This window comes from Gossypium hirsutum, chromosome A06, assembly GCF_007990345.1.
Source record: "Gossypium hirsutum isolate 1008001.06 chromosome A06, Gossypium_hirsutum_v2.1, whole genome shotgun sequence".
In the NCBI taxonomy this organism is placed as follows: domain Eukaryota; kingdom Viridiplantae; phylum Streptophyta; class Magnoliopsida; order Malvales; family Malvaceae; genus Gossypium; species Gossypium hirsutum.
The window spans coordinates 88,980,741-88,997,108 of record NC_053429.1 but is presented as its reverse complement, the minus strand read 5'-3'; the positions used below and the strand labels follow the sequence as shown (position 1 = coordinate 88,997,108).

The window sequence follows — 16,368 nt, the reverse complement described above, 5'->3', positions numbered from 1 at the left end:
GTTTTCTTGGATAGTAATTCGCTATCACTCTTCTGAGCCTCAAAAATTTCTTAAAGCAACATCGGTCTAACTTTTAGCTCTGCTAGAACCGAACCATCCTCTGACAAGGTCAATTGGGCATTCATTGCTCTCAAAGCAAACAATGATTTTCTACTTAATGGATCGGCGACCACATTCGCTTTTCCCTGATGGTAATATATAATCAACTCATAATCTTTTAATAGTTCCAACCATCTATGTTGCCTCAGATTTAAATCCTTTTTGGTCATCAAGTACTTAAGACTTTTATGATCGGAGTATACATGGCATATCTCTCCGAACAAAAAATGTCGCTAGATCTTCAGAGCAAATATTATGGCGGCCAACTCTAGGTTATGTGTCAGATAGTTCTTCTCGTGAGGTTCCAATTGTCTCGAGGCATAAGCCACAACTTTGCCCTCTTGTATAAGTACACATCCCAACCCATTCAAAGAAGCATCTCGATAAATCACGAACTCTTTTCCTGATTCGGGTTGTACTAGTACGGGAGCTTTAGTCAACAACATCTTCAACTTCTCGAAACTCTGCTGACACTTATCTGACCATTCAAACTTAACTCTTTTTTGAAGCAACCTTGTCATAGGAGTTGCAATGATAGAGAAGTCCTTTACAAATCATCTGTAATAACCGACCAACCCTAAAAAGCTTCTAACCTTAGTCACACTCTTTGGCAGCTTCCATTCAACAATAGCAGAAACCTTGCTAGGATCGACCCTGATACCATCACATGAGACAATATGACCTAAAAAGCCGACTTCTCGAAGCCAAAACTCACTTTTACTAAATTTTGCATATAACTGATTGTCCCTCAAAGTCTGTAAAATGATTCTCAAGAGTTCGGCATGTTCTACCCTGTACCCAGTACCCAGATCATGTAAACCCTAGTGACATGTTATTTGTATCCTACGAATTCCTAAGGTTCAAACGGGGCTCGGTAATTGTCATATGTCATTAGATATGGAACCGTGTATATGTATAACAAATTTACAATTCATGCATATTCCAAAATAAAACATATAATCACAACTTAAACTCACGAACTTACCTCGACGAGTTTACATAGATACAGAGGCGATTAATCCGAGACTTTCTCTTTGGCCTGATCTAAAGCCATACGAGGTTTGTCTTGATCTATACGAATAAATTTAACTCAATTCAATATATTTTTCATTCAATTTAGCCCAAAATCATATTTTGGCTAAATTATTATTTTGCCCCTATACTTTTAATTTCACTACAATTTAGTCCCTAACTCATAAAAATGGAAATTCATGAAATTCCATCACAACCCACTATGGTTGAATATCAAATAGGTCCTTAGAATACCCTATATTTCATTTATTTTACAATTTCACCATGTATAATTTTTTATTTTTCAATTTAATCCTTATTTGACAATTTTGTCAAAAATCTCTTTACAAAAGTAGCTTATCTAACAACAACTATCCATCTTTTATCATCAAACATAAAAAATCACGTATATTCAACAATGGGAAAACCCTAATAGTTTAACAGCTTCACAAATTAGTCCCCGGGCTAGCTAGATTAAGCTACAACTATCCCGAAAACATAGAAATCATTAAAAATGGGACAAAAATCACTTACCTATTGGCAAATTAAAGTTGGCTGAACCTAGGTCTCCAATGGCTTCTTATTTTCTTCTAAATTCGATTGATGATGATAATGGAAGATGATAGTTTGTTTTATTTCATTCGTTTTTATCATTAATTACTTAATTATTTAATTACTTAATTAACCTTTAAAAACTTTAAAATTACACAAATGTCAAGCCATATGCATCCACTATCAACATTAATGGTCTAATTTAATTGCCATATAAGGACTCATACTTTAAGGTTTTATAGCTATTTAATACTTTTAGCTACTAGAACTCAACTTTTTGCACTTTACGCGATTTGGTCCTTTTTATCAAATTAAGCATGTAAACAGTAAAATTTCTTAAGAAATTTTTATACAATACTACTATCATGCTTTAGGAAATAAAATAATAAAAAAATAATTTTTTTGACTTCGAATTTGTGGTTTCGAAACCACTATTCTGATTTCACTAAAAACAAGCTGTTACAGGAAGAGGAAGACAAAGGCAGTCCCTCTCAGCCACCATAGGACACTACATCGTTGGAGTGTGGGTTGGATAAGTGGAAGCTATCTTCTCAAAGTTCTTCCATTATTTCTTGATTACTCTTTGTGAATTGATTTGATGAAAACGATCTTGAATGATACTTTGGATTTGAATTTTAATTGCTAACCCATGAGCTAAATCTCATAGGGTTGGGATTACTTGATGAAACTCTTATTTTCTTTACTGATTGAAGCGTAGATCTGCTCTAATACACTGTTTCATTCAATAGTTTTTACAAAATTGCATGTTTGCAAACTCTAGACATATATGGATGTACAACATATCCATTAAATTAATCTAATTCTGACAAGGTTAGGTTAATGAGATTGAAATTGAATGTTATGAGCAAGTATTCGACCGAATACTTGTAGCAGCCTCTAAACATAGAGTAGCATTCATACGGAAAGAAAACAAAATAGTGCAGGGTATCAAGCTAAAGACCTATAGACATATATTGCTTAAGGCAAGGTAACTTGAGGTTTTGCTCTCGAAAAAAGAAGACCATCTTAAAACTCTTCTGAGTAGTAGATTGAGTATGGTTTTGTCGAGGCATTACTGTCAGTAAAGGCAGATTTTTAGAAATCTCGACCTTCCAAATAAACATTTTAAACCCTCTATCCTTTGCCGTAGTATCTTCGCCATAAACTTATAAAGTCGGATTTTTAATTAGTTTTAAAAAAAAATTATATTTCTTTTAAACTTTTACCTATTGAAAACCTATAAATATTTTACATTATCAAGTAATGAAATTTTAGTTTAATATACTTGTTTATTTACCTAGGGATAATTTTTTTTTTAAATGACAAAATCATGTTATCTTATCGATATGTTCTCCATGTCTTGTTTTTTAGATTTAAAACATATTTTCTTATCAATTTGTTAAACTTAAAGATTTGATATTTCTCAAATCTTAAATATCACATCACATTACTTGTGAAAAATATATTTTCAATAAAAATATTATAAATTTAGATTTATCTAATCTACGAAACTGAATTTTACTTTAGATATTAATATATAAATGGATTTATTAAATAATAAAATAACCTTACTTATAAAATAAAAATTTCACTAACGGTATTTCAAATACTTATATATATATATATATATTTCAAACTTTGCTAATCCTAAAAAGATGGTTAATTAAAGTGGTAAAAAATATGAAAAATAAAACAACTTGCCAATTTTAGTAAACATTCAAAACCAAGTTGACCAAATTTTAAAAAATAATTTACCATTAACCCATAGATTAAACTATTAAATTAGTTTGGTTTCTTTTAAAAGACATTTCCTGTAGAAGCTAAATTTTCAATAAGAAGTTTATAAACTTAGATTTATCTAATCTGCCTAACCAATTTTTATAAATAGTTGAATTACGAAACATAAATTTATAAAAAAATTTATATAAAATAAATGTGATTTTAGTTAAAATAGTTAAATTAAAATGAATGATTTTCGTATATATATTTTTAAATTTATAGAAATATAAAAAAATAATTATTTTTAAAATAATGTTTAAAAAAATTATAATTTAAGGGCAAATCTAATTAGGGATATTCAAATTTCGGTTAAAACCGAAATAATCGACCGAATCGATCTAATTCGGTCGGGTGTTAGTTAATGATTTTTTTGGAAGTCCTTCAATTCGAAATCAAGTAATTAATCGAATTAACAAAACTTCATAATTAATGATATAGATTATATGTTGTTTTAATTTGGTCAAATGAACATTATTAATTTATTTTTTATATATGTTTTATACTTGTTTTAACTAAAAACACAAAAAATATATAAATTTTGGTTAGTTCAGTTAACCGACCGAATTAACCGAGATATTTCGGTTTGGTTAATTTTTTTAAAAGGATTTCGATTCGTTTAACGGTTAAAAGATTAAAAATTTTGATTAATTAAATCAATATTTACTAATTCAGTTCGGTTAACCGTTTCAACACCTCTAAAGTTTCTTTTTTTTTCTTGGTGATAAAAAACATAACAAGGAAACGCTAAACCTAATCTAGTACCCCACTAGGAGGTTGTTCAAACAGTTTAATATTATTGTTATTACTACAAGCCATTTTTGTTAGATAGTCTGCAACTTTATTTTCTTCTCTCGAAATATGTTGGATTTGTCATTGGTGTGCCTTTGTCAACAACTGGTGAATTTGTCTGATCAGAGCAGATTTTAAATCTTTAAGTATTAATTTGAATAGCCTGAATTACCTCTATACTGTCTGTATTAATCAACACTCTGTCGTGACTCATTCTAAGGGTTAATCCATCAAAGACAGCCTATAACTTAACTTTCAAGACTGAACATGTTCCCAAATACCGATTAAAGTCTAAGATCCACTTCTCATTCCGATCTCGCATAACTCGTCCGGTGGTTGCGAAGGTTGAGTCTGCTCCGTCCGTGCACGTCTGGATGTAATTACCTATCAATGCTAAAGAAGAGATAAATAATAATCTGTGGGATCCGCGGGCTGACCGGTTCTTCTCGGCTAACAACTTCCTATAAATACACACAATCTTACCGTAAATCTCTCCACTCCTTTCATATCACTTTGTTCAAAAATATTAACACTTTTTCTCAACTACGAACTTCCAATTTTCCTTTAAAAGCCCTCTCTCTCCTTTTTCTCTATCTCTTCGATCCTTCATTGATGCATGGCCGCGAGTCTTTTGGCGCGTGAGGTATCTGACCTATGTCTCGGAAAGCCTGCGCTGAGGTCCCTCTCTGTCTCTGCCACCGTCGGCGATGCCTTGACGACTTTGAAGAGATCCAGAGACAACTATATTAGTTTTTGGAACTGCAACCATGGTCATTTTTCGGAAGTCGACAAGGTTGACGCCGTCGCCGCTCTTGATGACTGCCGTTGTGTGGGCAAAGTTTGTGTGGCGGATATCATCGGTTTCTTATGTAAGGAAGAAAACCTGTCGAATCCTGGAATTGCTCTTCAAGCTCCAGTTTCCGTTTTAATTCCTAAAACAGGAGACTTTGTTCGACATTTAGAATCTAATGCAAGGTTGGAGTTTTTTTTTTTTCTGTTCATTTTGTTCTTAAATAACGTGTTTTCATTTCCGTTGTCTCGGTATTTATTTGAAAATTTGAATTACTCAATTGTTTAATGAATTTTCAGTTTGGTGGAAGCCATGGATTTGATTTTGGAAGGAGTGCAAAATATTGTTATACCAATGGAGATCGGCGGTAAAAATTCAAGAAAAAAGCTTCTCCAAAATAATCTTTCGAAATCAACCCTTCATAATGGCCGGCAATATTGTTGGCTAACTCAAGAAGATATGGTTCGTCCCTTGTGAATTCAATTAGCCTTTTTAGCTCAGCTGCTGTTAATCCAATCAACTCCCTTGACATCATCAATGTTCAAGACATCCCAGCCGTTCATTATGATGACCCCGCATCATCGGCTTTGCCACTCCTTGCTAAGTGCCTTGAGATGCAAACTTCCGTCGCTATCATTGATGGTGATGGCAAGTTGATTGGAGAAATTTCGCCGTACACATTGAATTCTTGTGATGAGGATGTTGCAGCAGCCATTGCTACACTTTCAGCTGGTGAGTTGATGGCTTATATAGACTTCGGCGGACCCCCAGAGGATTTGATTCAGTTGGTGAAAGAGAGATTGCAAGAGAGGAAACTAGTGAAGGCCTTGGAATTAATGGAAGATGATTCAGGGAATTCATCGGTTTCATCATCTTGCTCATCTTCATCAGATGATGAGTTTGGGGTCGGGAGGAGCGTTGTGTAGTCAGTAGCGTATTCAGCAAGGTCGGTGAAGAGATCAGAGGCTATTGTATGTCTTCCATGGAGCTCGTTGGTGGCAGTGATGATTCAAGCACTCGCACACCGCATGAATTATGTGTGGGTTGTCGAAGAAGATCAAACTTTATTCGGGATTGTTACCTTTGCTGGAATGATGAAAATTTTCCGTGAAACGATTGAGGACCATGACTTGGGGAAAGCTTTGAAGAAATCCCCAACATAAAACACCAAAAAATTTAAGAAATCCATAATAATAATAAAAACCATATATTTGGTGTTTGTGATTTAGATGTATTAATTCAGGGAGATCCAGAATCCTAAAAGAAACTCAACCTGAAAGAAATCAACTTAAGTGCAGATGTTTATGAATTAAAAGAAGGGAATAGATTGAGGCTTCTGGAGAACAAATTTCTCTATACTTGATGTTTTTCACTGCTTTGCTCCTTGTTTTCCAAGCTTCAACATCAATCAAACAGACTCAAGGTTGTTATAATATTATAAATCTAATTTGAGGATTATAAGAAACTGAATATTTTGATATTCTAGAGTGAAATACAATTAACCAGATCTTCGAAAATGAATATTTGGAGCAGTGGATCCTTTGAAGCATTCCTACTGTTCAACAGAATTTAATAGCAAATCGCATGTTTAAATAAACTTGGATACAATTCTGAGATGAAAGGAAATTATCAAAAGATGTATTTCCATTTTATTTAATATCGGCAAATATCATTGTTATCTTACACAATGATGACAAGACGCAAGTTTTCATGACTTCTATAATGACTAAAAATACCTATACCTCAGCTCGGATATACATGATGACAAGGCATCTCTTACTTGCAGATTTTTGGAGTCCATATGAAGTGCATCTTCATATAAGCTCTTTGCCTGAAGTAGCAACTTCATCTTCTCTTTATCATTACCAGGCCTTAAGCGAGATCTTTGCTGCAAGATGGCTCCCAATCTAAAGAAGGCTGTAATTCAAATAAGGGGGATTCCATATTCAATATTCATTCAATATACATGTTAAACCATATTCATCATTCAACAAATAGAAATGCTCCATTCCTGTAATCCAAAATATACAAACATAACACATAATCAGGTAGACAAGGGCATGTGCTTAGATAAATTTTAGGGCCTTTCTACATTTAATACCATTTGGAACACCAGGTAAGACATTAATGCTCAATCAAAAACGACTCCACTGAATTAGCACATTGCAGACCCCAATCAATTTCATGGTCATGATTTAGTTAAATCGTTGGGTGGCTAAATATCAGTTGTCAATGGTCATATGAGTTCAATTCAGTTAACATCTCAATATTTTGACATCACACTTCCCAATTGAGACCAAAAAAAAAAAAAAAAGACTAGACATACCATCAGGTGCATGAACATTGCCTCTAGTCATCATGACATCAAATTTATCGATTGCAGCCAAGAATAGTTTGTCAGCATCATACGCAGCCTCCTGAAAATGGAAAGATGTAATCCAACATTTAAAATTTCTGCAATTAACAACTATAATCCCCCACCAAAACAACCCCCAACCCACACACCCAAATATTCAAGTGATTTTAGCTAGATGGTCACCCATCATAAAGTTGATCAATTGTTTCCCTTTTGACTAAGAATAATTATACAATAAGCAACAAAATAACTTTCAGTTGCAAAAAGTGCTTACTGGTCCTATATCTGCAATCAACTGTGCACGAAAAGACAGAGCAAGACCCCAATTATATAGGGATCTCACATCATCTCCGTCGATTGATAATGCCACCTGATATTTTCGCCCAGCTCTCACAAGGAGATCTTCACACTCCTCACAAGCACTAACTAAGAGAGGAATAATTTTATCTCTACATGAAAATTGATCTAGTCTGTTAACTACTCTTCCTTGCGGCCTCTCATAAGTTATGGGATCATTTTTAGTAAGAAGAGTCCTCAACTCACGACTGACATGTAGTTTCAATTCTCCGTGAAGAAGATATGTATTGCCTAACTGGCCCACAGCCAATAGGCTCATGGGCTTCATTGAGATGGCTTGTGAGAGTAATGAGGCAGACCTATTCAAGATGACTTCTACACGCTCTTCATCATGTCTTCCCTTCATACACTCTTTGGCTTCTTTAAGAAGACCACTAGCTTCTGTAAGATACTTGTTGAAGACCACATCATCAACAACCTTTGATGATGATGGTGAAATGACCTCATTCTCAGCTGTAGTTAGGCGATCAGCTAGGTCAGAATCATGTTCATAGTGCTGCCTCTTTCCATATGCCTCATTTTCAATCTTCTCTTGGTTGTTAGAAAATCTGTAAGATCTACTAGATTCATGATGCAGCTGCTCATGTATAAATGAAGCTTCAGTTTCCATATGTTCCAATCTGACACTGAAATCAATGGAATGAAGTAGATTATCATCCGATTTCCATCTTTTCCTCTTATCCGCATGACTTGAGCTGAAAGAAATGTCATGAGTATTCATATACTGCAATTTTTTGCTCTCGTAATTATATTCTTCACTATTGACAGATCTTGTAGCACTTCCACCTAGAAGATCAGACCTTATTTTCTCATTCTCCAAATCAACATCTATTTTCCTATCTCTTTCTCGATTCAAATCAGACTTATTTAAAGAATCTCGAGCAAAGCCTTGATTTGAAACCCATTTGATGTTATTAGGTGAATTAAAAACCATATCTTCAACAGCGGGCAATGAAACATCTCCAAGAGTTTTATTGTTTAAATCAGTATCCACACTCTCTGACTGAATAGTATCTGTTACTTTATTAGGCTTCGAAGCCACCTGTTTTTCACCAAACAAAGCCCCAAGAAAGTGTAACAACTCAAACCTGGCTTCTCCAGCGTCCTTTTTTCTACTTGATGGTTTTTTATTCTCTCTATAAGGGTTCCCAACGTTATCCATAGAAGCTTCAACAACATTTTTAGCATTTGAAGCTGATAACCTCATTGATTCCACTAAATTAGCATAATTCTCCAAATCAGCTACATTAATCCTGTTAGAATCAATAGCTCTTTGTATATTATTCTTCAAATTATTAATTTTAATATCAAACCCATAAAAGAAATCCACTAAACTCCTCAATTTCTCGCTATAAACTCTCGAAGATTCCTCCTTTGACCTCCTTTTATTTGAACTTAGATCATTGAAACTCCCTCCTTTAACAAACCCAAATGAAAACCCAACACCGAAAACCAAAATAGAAGCCAAAATTAATATAATTGCAGAAACTCTAACCCTAGAAATCACCAAGGCACAAACAAGCCCCGAAAAAAACACAAATACATGCTTCTTATCATCGATTCTGATAGAAACAAGGAAATCACGCAACCGAATCGACTCACCCGAGTTAGAAGACCAAGTACCGGGTTCAAAATCGTCCCACCCGCCATAACTCGAGGGTTCAGCTTCAGCTGATAAAAAAGCCTTGGCGGAAGAGACATTGAGGCTTCCAGGGATTTGGAAGCATTTTGTACGGGAGAAGTGACGAAACCCTATCCTTTCTCGCGAAGGGAAAATGGAAGGTGAAATTCGAGTGTTTGAGATTTTGAATTTGATTGGAGTTTTAAAAATTAAGGTTTCCATGAGGGGGAGAGAGGAAATGATAGTCTGGAACAGTTTTAGTAGTTATCAATTATCACGGTTGGAGTAGTAACGTCGGGGCATCGGCAGGATTTTGAACTAAAAGGCTATTTTCGTAATAAAAAATAGAGTTTTTGAATAATTTGGTAATTTACAATAGTTAAAATGGAATGGGCCTGGATCCTAGGTATCCAAGGACCAATAAGCTTGGTCCCTTCGAGTTCAGCTTAGATAAAATAATTTATAAATTTGCTTCACAAGCTCTATGATTATCTTGTATTTTTATTTTATGTTGGGAATAATTTCAATTCCATCACTTCCTTAAATAATTTTACGTTCCAAAATCTTAAATTTTGGATAGTTTTATTGTTTTCTTTTAATTCTTTTTTTTTAGATAAATAAGGCTTAATATCTATTTTAGCCCATCTACTATACATAAATTCTTAGTTTAGTACCTCGAGAATTTTTATCACTTTGGCCCCTGTATTTTCCTTCTATTTACCTCATTACCCCATCTACATTTTCTCTTAAAAAATCCCCTAAGCTAATCACACGCTGCCAAATTAAAAAAAATTAAAATTCAAACAAATTCAAAAAAATACAATAAAAAGTCGTAAAAAATTACAAAAATTCCTATAAAATACTATAAAACTTCAAAAATTCTAAAATTTTCTTTAAAAATTACCTAAAATTATAAAACAAGCCTAAAATTTTGAGATTTTTAAAAAATATATTTTTTAAAATTAAAAATGTACAAAATTATTGAAAATGCATTATAGAATCAACCTAGACACACCCATCAAAATTTAAAAGAAAATTTGAAAATTTATTTTGAAAGTTAAAAAAAGGAAGACAATCAAGCATCTTTTTTTACGGGCTTATCATCATTGAACATATGGATTCCACACAAACTATATACAACGTATAAAACGACCCCAAAAAATTAACAACTACTTGCAAGAGTTAAATAATTGATATATTTTGTCCCTATGCTTAAATGCTCAGTGTGCAATGCAAGCTGCATGGCTTCAAATTTTTGGAGGGAGTACGGTGGTGCATGTCTTCAAATGAGAATGTTGTACAACCCAGCTGTACACTTCGTATTTTTGGTGTAGTGGACTGTTAAGAATACTAATTAACATGGTTATATTTTGTTGCTTTGTGTTAACTCATATCATTATCAGGAACATTAGTTGATTTCTTGATTGTATCACAATGTCTAAACATTAAAGGAAAGCAAGTATAAGAGCGCTTTATGGTATTTTTCTCAACCTGAGTGTTTTGATTCATTTTTTGAATGTAGTTTGTATCTTGAATTATCCTAATGCTTCTCAAATTCTACCATGTCTAGTTGTTACTATCCATGTTTACTACAAAGTGGAGTCACTAATATGGAAGATAATGTAACACCCCATATTTACCTCGACAATCAGTACGGATGGAAGATGCCACCTGAGCATGTACAAGCAAGAATTCTTAAAAGTATTTAGGAGATGAAATTTAATTATTTTTTTATAAAATCACTAAACCAAATTTTAGGCAATTAAAAGGCTTTAGAAACAACTTAAAATCATTTTGAAGGTGTTCGGGACCCAAAATAGATCCTAGAAAGTCGAAATAACCCCAAATAGTGTAGCGTGCAAACTGGAATAATGGTACAGGTACCTTCGCAGAAGTACAATTACTTCATGGGAGAAGCACAGGTACCTCTGGAGGATTATAAATACTTCTTAAACCTCTTGAGAAGTACTGATACAAGTCTCTACAAGTGTAGAAATTTGTTACATGTTTTACTTATTATGATACAACAAGGGCCAAGTATTTATACCAAGGCCCCTAGAGCCCCCCCCCCCCCCAAAATGACTTAAAACTTACTTGTTTCCATACTTGGAAGCCTAGTACAAAAACTTGGACATTGATGACTCAAAATAAATTTTAAAACACCATAAGCATCCATCGATACACCTCTAAACATAAAAATAAAAAAGCATGCTTAAACAATGACCATATACAAGTAAAATTTCTTCATAAAACATGTTCAAAATAATGTCATTCGTCAAATCGTTTATAAATCAATGAGAGCATAATAAAACTTCATGATATAATTCAAAACAAGCTAAATTTTCAACTAAACCAAGCTTATGACAAAGGAGATCTATACGCATGCATGCAAAGGAAATGTTCAAACATCTCATGTTAAAAGTACCAAATAGGCCTCTTGTTAGATCTAGTGCCCTTAGTATAGTATTTTCCTCTATCTGTACTTGTAGTTTTCAAACAAATTGGTTTAATAAATTATCCATAAATTACATTAATATCCTTTGTATGTTGTCCTCAACTAGTTTTGCACGCAAAGCAAAATAGAAGAAAATATTAGCTCACCGATTATCTAATGTTTAACTAATACTAAGCAGTGTTACGTGGTCAGATTGTAATATTGGATCTTGTGCCCTGAGTGTAGCATATTCATTTGCAAACTTGTAATTTTTCAAACAAATTGGTTAATAAAACAACTTCATGGATTACATTAATATACTTTGTATAATTTTCCTCATATGGTTTTTGCACCAAAGAAAAATAGAAGCAAATCATGGTTCAGTGGTTGCCTAATGTTTAAACTAATACTAAACGGTATTACACGGTTGGATCATAATACAGAAATACAACTTATATTAGTAGACAAACCTAAACATGTCATTAGTCTAATCGAAAATGACCAAACCGATTGAAAGACTAATATGTTGTCTATCAAGTCCAATTGGGGAGATGTTTTGTCTTGGGCATCGAAGCGAATGGCTCATAGAAGATAAAGATATAGATGTGATGACTGGACTAAATGGACATCAGACTAGACTAACTGGACATTAGACTAGACCCAAGAAGAATAAATCCGTTTATGATTTTATTCACTTGTGACGTTCATAGTGTGGCATACCTAAATCCTGAGTGGATGATGGACTATATATGCGTGACTCATATACTTTCATGTAAGTAAAAGCTTAAGTTCAAATAGATAAGAACTGAAAGTTGGTGCGTTGGGTATACGACTTTTGCGTTATGTAGTGTCATTCACAACAATGGAATTCATAGCCCGAGAATGGGTAAATGATACCCTCTTATTGGCATTACATAGTTAATAAAAAGTAACATGACCACAGGTTGTTTGTCTTTGCGATGAATGATGAGTCATCATCATATGATTATTTTGGATTATATCTTACTTACATTTGCTTGGTTTCCTAAGAATTTTTCTATGTTTTAAATTCATTTTAGTGATTTGAATTTTTTTTGTACTGTAAACAATGTATTTTTAGTGTTTTTCACGCATTTAGTTTGAATAAAATATTCCATGTGGAATTTGGAGATAAAACAGGCTTAGGAAGAAGATGCCAATACATGGAACCATTAGATTAAATGCACTAAGCCTAAAGTTGATCCAAGATGATGATTAAAAGTTCAAAACTCAAAAGATTAAAAATTTGTAATTTGAACACTTTCAGAACTTTCACTCGGAACACTTCTTAGTGTTTCAATCATGTGTCGATCTTCAGGACTCGATTTTGGGTGTACCTTATGTTGTCGAAAAAGGTATTTGAATATCTATTCAAATATTGGAACACCAACACGAAAATGCATCAGAAAGAAATCTAAAGTAAAGATAAAGTTACAAGTTTCACATTGATGGACAGTTTTGATGTATTTTCGTGTTTGGCTCATATCTCCTAACAGAATTGGAGTTTGGAGTTGAAATTTTTACAGCATATAGATAAGATGCAAACCATCTGTAATAGCCTGTTTTTCAATGGTGTTGGAAATAGTGGTTTTGGGACCAGCAAATCCGACGAGTAAGTTCAAGTGATTTATTAAAAAGGTTTTTGATTTGATAATTTATGTTATATAAGTGATTTATTAAGTTCAAGTGGTAAGACTCTAAGGTCAAATGGTTTTAGAAAATGAGGTCTCGGGACCTCGTTTCTATAAACTGAGCTGTAAATATTTTTATAAATATTTACGAAATGTCATTAAGGTTGTATTAAAGCTTCATTGAAATATTTTAACGTTTCGATAGTTAATTAATTAAAAAGGACTAAATCGTAAAAGATGTAAAATTTGATCACTATTTGATCTAAGTGATTAAATGGTTTATTGAATAAAGGAAAAGAGAATTAAATGGTAATTAAACCATTCAAAGAGTTAGTGGACAATTTTAGGCATGAAATTGGTATTTTATTTATTTATTAACCAAGATTAAAATGGCAATTTGATAATTAATTAAATTAAATAAAACATAAGTAAAATATAATGGTTTTCATCTTCCTTTCTCATTTGTTTCAATTGAAAGTCATGGCTATGAACAAGCTAGGTTTGTCCATGTTTCATTTCATGCATGGTAAGCCATTTTCACTCGTTTTTAATAATTTTTATGTTCTTGAGATCGTTGCAACTAGGTGCAACTAACCCGTACCTCTGATTTTGAAACTTTTAAAGACTGTGAATGTTTCCATTGATGAATCTAATGATTTTTTATGTTAAATGATGATTTTTATATATTAGTTGTTGTTTAAAAGTATTTTGTTAAGTAATTTTGATGAATTTCTGATTAGGGACTAAATTGTTGAAATAATAAAAGTAAAAGGATTTAATGTAAAATTGTTGCAAAAATGAGATGAAATGGAGGCTATGAATATTCAACTGATGTGAATTGGCATTAAAAATGGTTAATTTACATGTTTTAGGCCCAATGACTAAATTGAATAAAAGTAATATGTTAGGGGTAATTTTGTAAAAATGTCAAAAAGACTAAAATACATAAAGTAATTTTTTTTACTGTCTAAATTAATAAATGGAATGAAGTTATTAATTTAGATAAAGATCGAGTGGAAAATTAAAGAGAACAGAAAATTACCAAAATGCCCTTGTACTTTGTCCTTTCTACAATTTAGCCAGGTAAGTTCGTACATTTAAATAGCATTTTAAATTTTTGTTTTACATCCTATCATGATATATTATCATATCATGTCTCGACATAAAAATCCTACAAAGTATCAATGCCCATCGAATATGAAAAGGGATGGTGGTGACCATCAAATATGAAAGGGGATGGCTTCAACCATCAAATATGAAAAGGGGTGGTTTCGACCATTGATTAAAGAAAAGGGATGGTTCGACCATTGATTAAAGAAAAGAGATAGTTTCGACCATTGTTTAGCACACTTGTGTGAGCTCCGATAAGGGTTTCGATTGAATTCACTACGACAAATATGGAAATGTATGATGTACCAATGATCAAAGTGTGAATATTCATGATTATGAAAAGTATGATTTAAGTGATGCTATGTTTATGTACCATATCTTACCATGTGATGATATTGCTAAGTTATGTGTTTAATCACTAGCTTGTGATTATGGTAAATGTTATGTTTATGTCTTTTGTGTTATGCAAATGAAATGGTAAGTGTTCAATATGAACCAAGACATGTATGTATGAAACTTATTGAAATGATGATACATGGAAAACATGATATGTTATGAAGGATGATAAATCCAATTGGATCATGCTCAAGTATAATGGTTATCTATGTTAAGTTCACATGAATTATATTCAATTATGCTAACATTTGTTGTTATTGGTGCTTAGGTTTGTGCCAAGTTTATGATTGAATTATATCATGTTTAATCTTAATGAAATACATTGAAACGGTAAGTGCTCAATTGGTAACGTGCTTATGTCCATGAAAAGGTGGAATAAATCAAAGTATGTAATTTTTTATGCAATGATTGATTATGTAGTTGATTCCAAAAGAGCTATGTTTAACTACGTTAGTTTGTAGTCATGGTTGATATTATGCATATATCTTGTGTGTCATGCATATGAAACGGGTGAGGAAAGGTAATGAAATGGTAATTTCATAGTTGAAATGAAATTTGATCAAAAGGGAGCAATGAGTTTGAATGATGTACTATATGTTAGAAGTTTACATATGCTATGGATGAATATACTCATATCATGGATAAATAAACTAAGTCGAGATTGATAAATGTATGTGACATTAATGAACTTACTCATTTGTGAGTTGATGATCATATCGATTTATGAATCTTATGGCATTGGCATAGATTTATGTTTATTCTATAAAGTTTATTATTGAAAAAGAATATTATGTTTAAAGTTTATACGAACTTACTAAGCATACATTGCTTACGTAGTTATTTTCCTTTATTTTACAGATTATCAGAAGCTCAATCGGGTTAGAAGCTAGTCAAAAATCCATCAAACTATCCATCGATTTTATCGGGAGATTTTTATGCTTTGGTCGCAATTATAATGGCATGTATAGGTGTTTTGTGCTTGATGATATGGCCACTATGTTTGGCTTGTAAATATGGTTTATGATTGATGACATTTTGGAATTTTTGGGCTTGATCGCTAATGTTGAATTGATTTAGTGATGATATGTTTGGAATGGCCAAATTAGTATGCCTATGTGTGATATTGGCATGAAATGTTCTTTTGAATTTGTGAAACTTATGTTATTTTGATGCCTTGATGATTGGTGTTTATAAGATTAAATTGATGTATGATTTGTGACCAAAGCGATAATTGTTGGCATGGTTGCAAAATGATCATTTATGGCATGTATTGATATAGAATTTAAATCAAATATGTTTAGTTGAATTATGACCATTTGGACATTAATTTGGTATGATTGATATGTATCAATTGTGATATGTTTTGGCATAGAAACAAAATAGTTGATAAATGGTAAATATGCACATGTTTAGGTTGATTTTCTG

At 32.6% G+C, this 16,368-nt stretch overlaps 1 protein-coding gene and 1 pseudogene across 1 annotated transcript; one reads left to right on the top strand and one right to left on the bottom strand.

Annotated features, from left to right (window-relative positions):
- The first annotated feature begins 4,731 nt into the window (after positions 1 to 4,731).
- LOC107962329 (CBS domain-containing protein CBSX5-like) lies at positions 4,732 to 6,376 on the top strand (annotated as a pseudogene).
- A 270-nt stretch (positions 6,377 to 6,646) lies between these two features.
- Positions 6,647 to 9,642, bottom strand: LOC107962328 (uncharacterized). The gene is made up of 3 exons (XM_016898667.2): positions 7,651 to 9,642; positions 7,347 to 7,437; positions 6,647 to 6,937 (listed from the first exon to the last, which is right to left on the bottom strand). Exons 1-3 carry the CDS (start codon positions 9,574 to 9,576, stop codon positions 6,747 to 6,749), a joined length of 2,208 nt encoding a protein of 735 aa, XP_016754156.1. The 5' UTR covers positions 9,577 to 9,642; the 3' UTR covers positions 6,647 to 6,746.
- Positions 9,643 to 16,368: the final 6,726 nt, after the last annotated feature.